We start from the raw sequence: 13125 nt of genomic DNA, 5'->3' as shown, positions 1-13125 counted from the left end.
AATATGTTTCTATGAGATACATGCTGAAGTTCCTGCTACGAGAATTGAAGCAGGACATAATTCAGGGAATTAGTATAGCCTGTATTATTCATAAGGCCAGACTAGACAATCAAAATAATTTCTTTAGGAATTAAAAAAAAATAAGCTCTCTGTAAATGAGTCTGTGAATTATTTAAGCATAGTCTTTGTGGAACTTTGCTAGAAAGATACATGAAAACTGACTAACAGAGCAGGTACTGGCTTGCTTATTTAGTGATGTTTAATTGTGGGGAATGTGTGTTATGTAGGCCAGGTTCCCTGAGACAAGCTCTTACCTTCCAGAAATCACTGATGATTTTAGTGGCTGTGGAATTTCATGTTGTCATAACTTCATGGAGTTCAGGGAATTGAGCTGATCTGCTGAAATCCTGAGCAGTTTGAGTCCTAGTTTTCTGGAAAATACATGTTTTCTGGGTTATGGTATGGTAGCAGATCATTCAAGGAGCTTTGTAATTCAGCTGGGAAGAGACCTGTTGGTTTCTGACATTTAGTTCTGTACTCAAGATTGTGCACTTGTGTCCTGCTCAACATTGGGTAGACAGGGTGTCTTTGTATGCTACAAAATTACTGTTTGGCTTCTTTGAAGTACTGAGTTGTGAAACTTTAAAGGGAAGTAAAACAAGGCAGTAATTAGCAGAGAATTTTGTTAGATTTCTGTTGTCCTCTGCTGTGAACAGTCAGTATACAGTGGGCCTAATGCAGGGAAATAAATGAGTGAGAACTTTCATAAGCATGAATTATTATATAAACCATTATCCTGGCAGCTGTTTAACCGTGGCAGGGTGATTTTAAAGCGACTCCTACAGTGGTTCTTGCATCTGCAAAATGATGACTTAATGTTTTTCTGGCAGTGGCTTGCAGTACTTTGGCTCTGTGCATGCCAGATCTTTTTTAAATATCAGTTCACACTAACTTTTCTTGCGAAAGCACTGCCAGACTATTTATAAATACACTATGCTTTGGAGCTATGGTAACTGTACTGTTTTCTTCCAGTTGGCTCTGCAGTATGTGTTAGTGGCCAGGGAGCTTGTCCTACTATTAAACACTGTAACATCAGCGACTGTGAAAATGTTGGACTTTATATTACAGACCATGCACAGGTAATTTTCCATATTATTTTCTTTATTTCGATAAAATTGTTTACTGTTCTTGATTCCTATCTTAATTTATGTTTTTATTTCCCAGGGAATATATGAGGACAATGAGATATCCAATAATGCGTTAGCAGGGATTTGGGTTAAAAACCACGGGAATCCCATTATCAGACGGAATCACATTCACCACGGACGTGACGTTGGCGTTTTCACTTTTGACCATGGCATGGTAACCTACATGTTTTCTTTTGAAGAAAGAAATACAGATGTTGTAGAACTAAAGTCTTCAATTTTTGCCTCCTGTGATTGGAGAAATGTTTTTTGTTTTTTTTTTAAAAAGCGTGCATTTACTCATGAACAGATACTTTAAAATATGCCTACTGCTGTTCTCTTGCCCTTAGGTGGGAGACTTCACTTTAAAGACAATTTAGGTGAAAGAGGTTTAAGCAAGTTTTTTGCAATTGATTGGCAGCCTGTTACATTGTATTATGTTGCAGTGACAAAATACTACTTGAAATAGGATGTAAATGGTAGGCTTACATTTATGCTTCATTCTTTTCCCTTTGAAACGGAACAAAAAATAAGGTGCTGGATGATTTAGAAATGAAAAAAAAATGCTCTGTGGAGACTTAGCCTTCCTTTAATGTTAAAACTCTGAAACAGGGTATGTACACCTTCTCTGGGAAGTGGACTTTTGTAGCCGGGAATTAGTTGTGGAATTTTAACACAGAATTTCATATCAGAATTCAGGCCTCCTTTCATAAATATGTTTACTTGTGTGGGGTGAAGGTGATAACTTCTAATTACATGTAAAATAGTGAATAATGAGATTCATAGCCCTTGAAATAAACAGAATAGTTTTTTGTCACTAAAATAAAAGGTAATTTGCTGATTTGTTTTAGGAAAATATTCTGCATGTCTTCCAAAGAGTGCCAGATCATTGTTTTTCCTGCTTGAATGACAAAGTTGCAATTCCCCACGCCCAGATGGCAAAACAAGCAGTTTTCTTTTAGTCACTCTTAAAATGGCAGATTTCTAAGAGTGCTTTCCATTGGGTGTGAAAGCTCTTGATCCCCAGATGTAAGAAATCCGGAAAGGAAGGCAAGAGACCTGCTGGGTTGAGACTAAAGGGCAAGAAGGAAATGCACAGGCAGAGGAAGCAGGGACAGGTGACCTGGGAAGAGTCCAGAGACACCATCCAATTGTGTAGCAATGGGGTCAGGAAGGGCAGGGCGTGGATGGAGCTGAACTTGGCAAGGCACACAAGGAATGACAGGGAAGGATTCTACAGGTACTTTCAGAAAAAGAATGTCAAAAAAAGCACATCACCCCGCCCCGCCATGAGCAACAGCAGCGACCAAGAGATGAGGAGAAGGCTGAGGTACTCAGCAATATTTTGCCTCAGTTTTTACTGGCAGTCTGTCTTCCCACACCTCTTGAGTGGATGAACCTCAAAGCAGGGACTGTGGGAGCAAAGTCACTCACACTGTAAGAGAAGATCAGGTTTGTGACTGCCTGAGGAAGCTGAATGCACATAAGTCTATGGGGCCCAGTGAGATGCATCCCAGAGTCCTGAGGGAACTGGCTGATGTAGGTGCCAAGCCACTCTCCATGATGTTGGGAAAGTCATGGCAGTCAGGTGAAGTCCCTGGTGACTGGAAAAGGGAAACATTGCACCCATTTTTAATAAAGGGTACAAAGGAGGACCCTGGCAGGTACCAACCTGTCAGCCTCACTCCCATGCCTGGAAAGGTCATGGAACAGCTCCTCCTGGAATCTGTGCTAAAGCTCATAAAGGACAGGGAGGTGACTGGGGACAGCTTCACCAAGGACAGGTCCTGACGAACCCAGTGACCGTCTGTGATGGAGTGACTGCAGCAGTGGAGAAAGGAAGGGCTATGGATGTCATTCACGTGGACTCCTGTAAGGCCTTGACACATTCCTGTACAACACCCTTTTCTCTAAACTGGAGAGAAGTGGATTTGATGCAGGGATGTGGAATTGGTTGGATAGTTCCATCCAGTGGGTGGATGCCAGTGGCTAAATCCTGTCCCTCAGTGGTCTGTACTGGGACCAGTACCATTCAGTACCATTCATCAGTGATAGAGACAGTGGGATCAAGTGCTCTCTCAGCAAGTTCTAACCCAGACCTATTCAGGTTTTTGAGAGTTGGCAGACTGGAAATAGCATTAACAGGAAATCCACTGTGGATAGAAACTAGTGAGGCCTTTCTCCTTTTTTTGCCCAGGTTGCTGGGGAGGCAGGGATAAAGGACCGAGGCAGTGCTAGTGGTAGCTGTTGGATTTGTGGTTTTCTGGTTTCAGTGGAAGGCAAACAGGTCACAAGAGAGTGCTGCCATTTTTGCTGCTGGCATAAAGTCTTGTGAGTGGAAGGTGAAATATGGTGGGATTCTGCTGATAGGTGCCTCTTCTCCACTCTGATAGTTACATCCTAAGGACCATATTTGTTCTGTGTTGGACAAGATTGCACCAGCTGAGAATGCCCTGCTGGCAGCTGCCTTCTGATGGATGGCTTTACATCATTTTCTGTTCTCTAGAGATGATGTTGTTTGGCTGGTTTGCAAAGAGTGGTGGCAGATGTCTTTGGTTTATATTATCTCATTGTTTGGACTGCATTAAGCTGTAGTAACATATTGTGCAAACGCTTCTAATCCGCTTCACTGGGTCCATATATCCATACATCCTTTCAAGACTTAAACATACTTGGAAACAGGGAATGAAGTGATTTCAGCTATTAAAAAAAATGGTAAAGGAAAGTGCTTCAGTAACTCCTGCAGGGGAGGTGTCTGTGTGTAGGCTTGAGGGTTAATTGGAAAGTCTGGGTAGGAGCTGCTTCTTGTTTAAGTACTGAAGTATAAATATTAAATACATGAGCACTGAAATATTAAAAAAAATTAAAAAGTCAGGCTGAATTCACTTGATTAATTTTAAATAAAAGTATATTTGATCTATTTTCTGAAATGCCTGTTTCAGAGCTGTGATCAGTGTGGTATCACAAGCAAAGTGGAATAGAAATAAATGTTTCTCTTTTGTTTAAGGGAAACAGTAGCACATTAAAGAGAATGTGTGAATAGCGTCTATCTCAGCTGCAAATATTATTAAAGTATTTCATAGTCATAAACTCCTTTGAAAGATTCAGTGCCCCCATGTCTCAAAGTCTGCTTTGGCAGCACCTTCTATCTTTGCATCATGTCTATTGATAGAGTCAATGAAATGACATCATTGGCAATGTTTATATGCTGGTTAAGTGACAGTGACGTGGTATCCTTTAGATACAAATCCTATATATGTAAACAAATTAATGGATTTTCTATGTTTGCTTCTCTCACTTCTTTTCTGTCACTTTCTGTAATTTTTTTTATATTGTTTTTGACTGTGAAGTGGGATAAGTACATTCCAGTGCTGAATTCCTACCCTACACATTCTTTTCCCGTGGGCTTCTGTGCTGGAATGCTGTCTCCAAAAGGTTCAAGAGTGCTTTGTTTTTCACTTTCATGTTCTCAGATTGTTCTTTGTGTTTTGATACTTGTAGAAATTTAACCTCTTTTTTTAAACTGGCAATATCCTGACATTTGCCTTAGTGCTGTGACAAATGTTTAACAAGCTGGCATTAAAAATGCAGCGTGGCATTGGCAGCCCTGGGTGCCTTACCCTGACCTCTCAGGTGCCTGAGATGAGTTGCCAGGCATCTGTCATAAATTGTATTTTGTAGTTGTTTGCAAACAACAGAGAAGTTCCAATTTAATGTAAGAATAAGCGTAATTTTACAGTTGAAAGCTGGGCTCTAGGCAAAACCGTTTTCATTTTCGTTGCTCCCAAATGAGAAGCTTGGGGGGTTTCTTTCTGATGAAATAAAAGTGTAGCAGTGTGTATCTAAGTTGGGTGATCATGCCTAGTTTGCAGCTCAGTCTTCTAGATACTACAAATCATATAATTTTAAAGAAATGGGTATATAAATCCAAAAGAAAATTAGGCATATGCCAGTTTCTATACAGACTACATTAAAAATTCAATTTGCCTTTTGCTGTGCATAAAAATAAAGGGTTTGTTTTGCATCTTGGATGTGATTTTCATCATATGTTGCATTTGAATTTTCATAAAATGCACTAACTCTCAAATAAGGACCCTTTCAGGGTTTGGAAAGCAAATTTTTATAAGCATAAGCAGTTACTCTTTTTTGTCTCTTGGTCTCCTGTTGTCTTTTTTTTTCTTATTTTGTTTTTTTTTTCTACCCTATTGGGAATACCAGATTCAATAAATATTTAGGAAATGTTAAATCTTACACAATTATATCTTTTTTTTTAATACACATGTTGTTCAAACAGTAACATGAAATGCCTCTGTGTTTCTGTAATGTTGTGACCTTCAAAACAGAGAAAGAAAAAAAGCCCTTTTATAAATAAAGGGGGGAAAAATCTTCTGAGAAGAAAAGCAGCACCAAAATCTCATCAGATAAAAGTTTCAACTCTAAAGCATTTCAAAGCAGTGTTTGTTAGACTAGACAACATGCAGAAAGAAAAAAAAAAATCCAAGTTCAATTACTGAGTTAGTCTTGATGTAAAAAGTCTTCTGAGTTTTTCCCTCTGTGCAGGGTCCCATCTTTGTGATCACATCTTTTTCTGTACAGTGTGTGCCAGGTGGGAACATCAGCATTATCACTGCTGTGGTGTTTGTTTCTTATTCCCTTGCCTGCTCAGATCTTACCAGGCTGTAGCAGTGTTCTTGCCTGCACAAGCTGCCACTGTAGCTGTTATTTTGTGTCCACAGCTAATGCTTTGCCTGGAATTGTAAATAAATTTGATGTACAGAGCTGCTTTTTAATATTTAGGATTTTCAAGCAGAAGGCTACTTGGTATTTTTGTGTAAGATAGTAGTACTTTTTCTACATGCATCCCTTATTCCTTCTTCCTTATTAATCATAGGGGCCTCTTTTCCCTTAGCAATCCTGGCACTGTCTGGTGCCAGGTGCTGTGTCCTCCAGGTTCTTCTTCTGTTAGCTGTTGAACTGTAACCAGAAACCCCCACAAAGCCCAAGTCAGATACCCAGCACACTTAAAAACCATTCTTAGAAGGAGGTGGAGGCAATGGAAGGCTTGAAAGTCCCTCTGTGCAGAGGAGGGGTATTGACCTTCTTGGCCTTAATAGCTGCCTGGCAGAGTCTCCCAAAAGGATCTGGGCTTGAGCTGCCAAACAGCTGGACAGAGCTTAAGGGTTGGGCAGCTCGAGTGTGCTGAGAGACAGAAATGATGAGATGCTTCCTATCTTTCAATTTAGTTTTTCTTCTGGTTAAGCAAAATGGGCATGAAATACCATTAAAGTTCACCTTAAGAATAGGATGACTTGGAATATTAAAATCTTCTAGGACTGTGTCAAGAAAATGCTGTGAAAGAGCTGACACAATTACTTGGCAAGGCCCTGGAATGAAGTAGAATCAGAGAAATCATTGGGCAGGGAACAACTATTTTGCCAGGTGAATTTTCAGATGGGCCAATTCATGGTTGGCATGGAAGGAATGTGCCTGGGATGGGCTTTGTGCAGTGGCCTTTTTTTTCCCTGCCCATAGCAATGCTGTTCATAATGCTCTTGTTTAAATACAGTTGTGTTGTGGGCCTGCTGCTACTGTTACAGTGTCTAAGTGTACACCTTTTTAAAAAAGGGAAAAAGGAAAAAATTGTACTGCTTGGCCACTCAATCCAGTCTAGCCCTGGAAAAATTACTGAACTCCCACATTCATATAATTTATCTCGATCAGTTGTTTCAAAGAAATTTAGCACACTTCTTCCTAAAGAAATGATATTTTTGCCAAATGTGTATAGTTCCTGGTCTGAAAACAAGTAGGTAGTCTTCTCCATAGCACTGTCTTTTCTGTGTTGGAACTGTGGGCTTTCTGGCCTTAGAAAAGAGTCTGATCCTTAGGAGCTGCTGAGGAAACCTGATACTGAGTCCTATTTAATGTGCTATATCTAGAGTTGCCATTTTTTCATGGTATTTCTTGAGTAGTCATAAATAGCGATGAAAACACAGTTGTCTTTGAAACATTTTATTTTTGGAAAAATGAAATTATATAGTGTCAGGAGTTGTTTTAATTAGCTATATAAGTACTTACATGTTGTCAATTTTGGTACAGTTTCCTTTTAAATGAGGGTTGTATTTAAAGGGAAGGGAGGGGAGGGAATAACCATCATTTTAAAAAGGACTTTTACAGGAAACTGCATGTTTTATGTCTTAAGGGTTATTTTGAAAGCTGCAACATCCATAGAAACAGGATAGCAGGCTTTGAAGTGAAAGCATATGCCAACCCAACAGTGGTGCGTTGTGAAATCCATCACGGCCAGACTGGAGGAATCTATGTGCATGAAAAAGGAAGAGGACAGTTCATAGAGAACAAAATCTATGCAAACAATTTTGCAGGTGTTTGGATTACCTCAAACAGTGACCCAACAATAAGGTATTGTTTTCCTCACTAATATTTTACTGTGTAGAAGAAGAGATTTAATGGGGATGGGATAAGTGCACTTTAATTTGTGAGGAGCTGTAAATACTCCTGTATATGTAGAAATGAAATTGTCTGTGTTCAGTTGAACTGCATTTTTAATTTGTGTGTACACTTAGAGGTAGGTCTTTCTCAAAGCAGCAGAACATAAGTTCTTTATTTTAAATCTGAACGGTGTACAGTCCTGACCACTACATACATATGTAGTGTTGTACAGTGTATTAGAATCACTTCACAATGTGGATTTTTTTCTTTCTTAGGGGCAATGCAATTTTTAATGGGAATCAAGGTGGTGTTTATATCTTTGGTGATGGAAGAGGCCTTATTGAAGGAAATGACATTTATGGTAAGCTGATTTGCTTGCTGCATATTGATTTCTGAGAAAAATGAATGTGTAAGTTGTATTAAATAACACTTTTGTTGACAGGTAATGCATTAGCAGGAATACAGATTCGAACAAACAGCTGTCCCATCGTTCGACACAACAAGATTCATGATGGTCAACATGGAGGAATTTATGTAGTAAGTGCAGCCTACAGACAGGCACAAACTTGTGTTCTGTTTTAGAAATGTTGGGAAAAAGTACCCTGTGTGAAATGTTTGTCCTTACAATGCTTGAGTTCCTTACATTATAAACCACGTTCATGGTAAGAGACTGAAGCTGGTGCTGCAATTTAAAAGATGAAGGCTTTTATGAACACCACTAAATTATTCCTGTTACAGAGTAAAATATTTAAAATGGGATAGATTACAGAATTTCATCATTGCTTGGTTGAAAGCTTTGTGAAAAGGCTTAGTTTTCATAGTAGTATGTCATCACTTTTAAAAAAAAAAGTCTTCTCAGCTCTTTTGGAGTGTAATGTGTTTACCACTAACCTCAGAGAAGATTTTTTTCCTACTGCCTTCAGGATGGTAGAAATTGGAATTGTTGTATTGAAAAAGTGGGGAATAAAGCACAATTCCCAACATGTGCAAGGCCTCTGCCTACTGAACTGAAAGAGATGTCAGGTTCCCTTAAGCAATACCAGATTCTGAGAAATATGTGTCTGTCTTTCTGCCAAAGGTTACCTAAGGTCCAGCTAACGCTGCAAGTGTGCAGCTTCATCTCTTCATTGAGTAAATTTAACCAGAACAGCTTCTTCCCCTGACTTAGAAAGCTGTTGTTTGTCCTCTGAGCCCAGACATGTGGTAGGGGTGGTGACCTTCAGAGCCATGCCAGCTTTTTGTCCAGCGGGGGGACGTGGCTGGGTGTAGGTTTAAGAACCATGAGCCAGGGCTTTCATGTGAGTGCACAGCACTGGGGAGGCACCTCTCCTACCAACAGCCAGCAGACATTTGCAAATACCACTGCAGAACCTTGAAACAGAATGATTTGCATGCAGGGTGTTCCTTGTTTCATGGCAAACATTCAAAATCATGATAAACTGTTATTTAAAAAAAAAAAAAAAAGAAAAAAAAAAAGAAAAAACTTACTCAAAATGGAAAGGAATTACTTTGCTATGGTAAAGAAGCCAGAGGTGGGAGGGATGGGTACAGCAGGAGAAAGAGTATTGATGATTAGCAGGTTTTCTTAACTCTTACACCGTCTTGTATTTAGCATGAAAAAGGACAAGGTGTGATTGAGGAAAACGAAGTTTACAGCAATACATTGGCTGGAGTCTGGGTGACAACAGGGAGCACTCCAGTCTTGAGGAGAAACAGAATACACAGTGGGAAACAAGTGAGTTTTGCTCTGTGGTTACAAGGCGGCCACAGAAAAGAAAGTCTTGTGGTTTTATGCCTCATTACTCTCTGGAACTAATAATATAATTCTTGATGTGTTAGGTTGGAGTTTATTTTTATGACAATGGACATGGCGTGTTAGAAGACAATGACATCTATAATCACATGTACTCAGGGGTTCAGATAAGGTAACATTTATTCTGATTTTATGCCAAAACAGACATAGCTTGTTATGTGCTCTATTGTGTCTTTTTAGCTGTTCTTGTCAGTTTGTTTATAAAAATAACTTTTTTTGAAATCCAATATGTCTGAATACCCTCTGCTTTAACCTAGAAGAAAGTTACCACAAATACAGCCTGGGTATTGACTGGAATGTGTGGCCCTTGAAGTCTGTAAAGATATTGCATGTTTGGAAAGAACCATATTTTACTAAGATTTTTAAGCAGTGAGATCCATGGGGCACTTCTTTAGAGGTGTTTGAGATGTTTGGCCTTGGGATGTAGTAAATGACTATAAATGACTTCTTTTTAATGGCTTTAAAATGACTTCTTTGCCTACATTCACTCTAGAACTGGAAGCAACCCCAAAATTAGACGCAACAAGATCTGGGGTGGTCAGAATGGTGGTATTCTGGTCTATAATTCGGGTAGGTTTGTTTTTTATGTTTATCCCGAATTGTTTGTGTTCTGTGGTGTTATATTATCTTCTCATTTATTATACTTTTTGATTTTATTTTTTTCCACCCTTCAATTTTAGGGCTTGGATTTATAGAAGACAATGAAATTTTTGATAATGCCATGGCTGGTGTATGGATTAAAACAGACAGTAATCCTACATTAAGAAGAAATAAAATCCATGATGGAAGAGATGGAGGCATCTGTATATTTAATGGGGGAAGAGGTAGCTTTTTCCCTTACTGTTTTACACTGAATATTCTGGATAAGAGTTAAATTTCAGTTTAAGCAGTGTTCTTTTTGAAGTGCTCTTTAGAAACACAGCTCATGTCTTCTGAAGTGATAAAATAGTTACAGCGAACATACCCTAATGCTTTTTAGCCTTAATTACATTAGTAATACTGAAATCTGTGGGAGGCCGGGAGGTAATTAATCTCATCCAAGATAACTGTTAGATTGCTGCTTAGGACAGTCCTTTTATCCCATTTGCTTTTGTAAGCTTTGCCAGTTGACTGAAACACAGTATTGAATTCAAGTCATGTAGCCAAAATCATGCTCGTGAGTAGTTCAGGTTCTGCCAGTGTCCAAGATTCAGGGGGAAAAACCCACAGATCTTTAAGGAATCTTTTGTTCACTTGTAAATGTAGAAGTGGTCCCTGTCTGAAATCCCCTGACTGTTGTGTGTCCTAATAGCAGCTTCTGATATTCTGCAGATAATCACTTGCTCTAAGTGAGCTTTAATTTTAAGTCGGTGTTTTAAAGTAATCCTGTCCTGCTTTAACAATAAAATGCAAGTGAAGCTTGGCTTTGGCAATCTGCTCATTTTAGAAGACAAGAACAGAGAGGTGTTATAAAAATTTTAAGAAAAATTTGGAAAGCAGAAAGACTTAGTTTTCTGCAATAGTGCCTATGATCCCAAATTCCATGCTGTGTACTGAAAAAATACACTTCCAAAATTATACACTGAGAATTACTTCAAACTGGAATCACTGATGTCAGTGCTGTTGGTGCATATTCTCCAAATGAAAGGAGTTATTAGGAGGATTATGACACATCCTTTGAAAACATTTCACAGAAAGGTTACAGGTCAGAAAATGTTCCCAAGCTCAAATGTCACATTTGTTGGTCTGTCATAGGTCTTCTGGAAGAGAATGATATCTTCAGGAATGCTCAAGCTGGTGTTCTTATCAGCACCAATAGCCACCCTGTGCTAAGGAAAAACCGAATATTCGATGGATTTGCTGCAGGTTTGTGCTGTTAAATCAAATTTGGAAGCTTGGAGTGAGCTCTTCACAAAGCTTACTCTGAGTTTTATTACCCCATGGTATTTAGACGTTTTAAAAGAGACTGGGATATCCTTCAGTGTATACTAAAAGTCACTTGAGAATTCAGAATTGTAGTCAGGGTATATTTACAGCAGTCTTGGAATTACAGCATGTTGGGAGATGACACGTACTCTGTCTTCTTTTTTTTTTTTGTGAAATACTTTCCATTATTTTATTTTAGAAGCAATTGGTAAAGTTGTCTACAACATATTCGTAGTTGATGTGCTGGATGCTGGTATGAATATCTTATCACTGCTTTAAAACCTAGGAAACAGAGCAAATTACATTTTAAAGAGATTTGAATTGCATCTCAAGTTCAACTTTCTCACTCCACAAAGCTGAAGAACTATAAAAATGAGCGTTTCTTGCTCTAAAAGAGATGAAGAATGTTTAACAGTGATTTTTTGCAATTTTACTGTTTAATCATCACAGTTTCATACGTCTTGCATTCCATTCCATTTCAACTAAAATTGCATTCTTGAGTTTTCTCCCATCTTTCTTTCAGAAGAAGCAAGTTTTCTGAGAAGAGCCTCTAAAGGTGTTGTTTCAGTATGGTGGGGGGGAAGGATAGGTTGCTGTCAAGAGCAGTCCTGGACAAATGACTTGGAAGACACGGGTTACTGATAAAAGCTAAGAATTAAAGAAATGAATTTTAGGTGCCCATCTTGAGAACTTTTTTAAAAAGATATTTTAAAAAGGGTAAGGTATGTGCACAAGAACTTTCAAATGTACATGAAGATGACAGCTCTAAGAACCCAAAAATCATATCCCCTTTAAAAATGTACATGATCGTAGTACCATTATATTATCAGTTAAAGTAGTAGTGTGTTGTTCCTCCCAGAAACCATGCATGCCAGCTGTAGCTCTTTGAAAGGATTCAACAGCAGCACTTTAACCTCAGTTTTATAACAAATTACAGTGCCGTGTTGTAGCTGTGTCATTTGCCTTTCTTCCCCTTGAGTTTATGATGGCTTAAAAAAAACACCAACCAACCAACCAACCAACCAACCAACCAAGCTGTAGATCACGAGAGAGGTACCAGTGCACAACCACCAGGGGTTTAACTTTGCCACTCTTTTTTCTCTCCTTTGTTCCCCTGACCCACTAAAGGTATTGAAATAACAAATCATGCGACTGCAACATTAGAAGGCAATCAGATTTTCAACAACCGCTTTGGAGGTTTATTTCTAGCATCTGGTGTCAATGTCACGATGAAAGGTGAGCCTGAGTCCTCCTGGCTTGTGTTTGGTCATTTGTTTGGTGCTGGCTCTTGGGTTTATGGTACCCTTTGGGGCTCACAGTTGGTACCACCTTAGGCTGAGTTGTGACTAAGGTTCAGGTGAAGGTAATGAGCCACATTAAGCTGTGTTAAGATTTTTAGACAGACACTTTCAAAGGTAGCTTAAGGCTTTGCTGTCATATTAAAACTGTGATAAGCTCTTCTCTCAAAATCACTTCTGAACTGGATCCTATCTTTGGCCCGTCTCAGACTTCTGAGTTAGTACAATGGAAAGTCTTTTTCTTGCATATCCAAAAGCAAGTGCCCAGTAAAGAAACATGCCTCACTTGGCTTTTAGGATCTAAAAGCATGAATACAATCCCAAAACACTTTTTTCAGAAAATATGAACAGTTTACATACATAAAATTCTCTTCTATGGTGGGGAAGTGTACATGAGACAGGAGCCTCTTGGATGAGATGGGAATGATGGTTTGAATGCCAGACAGCTCCAGGAGGTTATTCTAGAAGAAAAAGATCC

The 13125-nt window shown here is 38.9% G+C and overlaps 1 protein-coding gene across 6 annotated transcripts in view; it reads left to right on the top strand.

Annotated features, from left to right (window-relative positions):
* FBXO11 (F-box protein 11) overlaps nucleotides 1–13125 on the top strand; it is a 69026-nt gene that overhangs the window by 53123 nt on the left and 2778 nt on the right. For all 6 annotated transcript variants that reach the window (XM_069009348.1, XM_069009347.1, XM_069009352.1 and 3 more), the window contains exons 10-20: nucleotides 1033–1139; nucleotides 1225–1362; nucleotides 7384–7601; nucleotides 7907–7992; nucleotides 8074–8168; nucleotides 9244–9366; nucleotides 9471–9556; nucleotides 9938–10014; nucleotides 10125–10268; nucleotides 11179–11289; nucleotides 12478–12585. In XM_069009348.1, coding sequence (XP_068865449.1) covers nucleotides 1033–1139; nucleotides 1225–1362; nucleotides 7384–7601; nucleotides 7907–7992; nucleotides 8074–8168; nucleotides 9244–9366; nucleotides 9471–9556; nucleotides 9938–10014; nucleotides 10125–10268; nucleotides 11179–11289; nucleotides 12478–12585 — 1293 coding nt within the window. The remainder of the gene's footprint in view (nucleotides 1–1032; nucleotides 1140–1224; nucleotides 1363–7383; nucleotides 7602–7906; nucleotides 7993–8073; nucleotides 8169–9243; nucleotides 9367–9470; nucleotides 9557–9937; nucleotides 10015–10124; nucleotides 10269–11178; nucleotides 11290–12477; nucleotides 12586–13125) is intronic.

This window comes from Aphelocoma coerulescens, chromosome 3 (assembly GCF_041296385.1).
Source record: "Aphelocoma coerulescens isolate FSJ_1873_10779 chromosome 3, UR_Acoe_1.0, whole genome shotgun sequence".
NCBI classification, from domain to species: Eukaryota; Metazoa; Chordata; class Aves; order Passeriformes; family Corvidae; genus Aphelocoma; species Aphelocoma coerulescens.
Note: the sequence above shows the minus strand (reverse complement) of the source record. Positions and strands in the feature narration are given on the sequence as shown.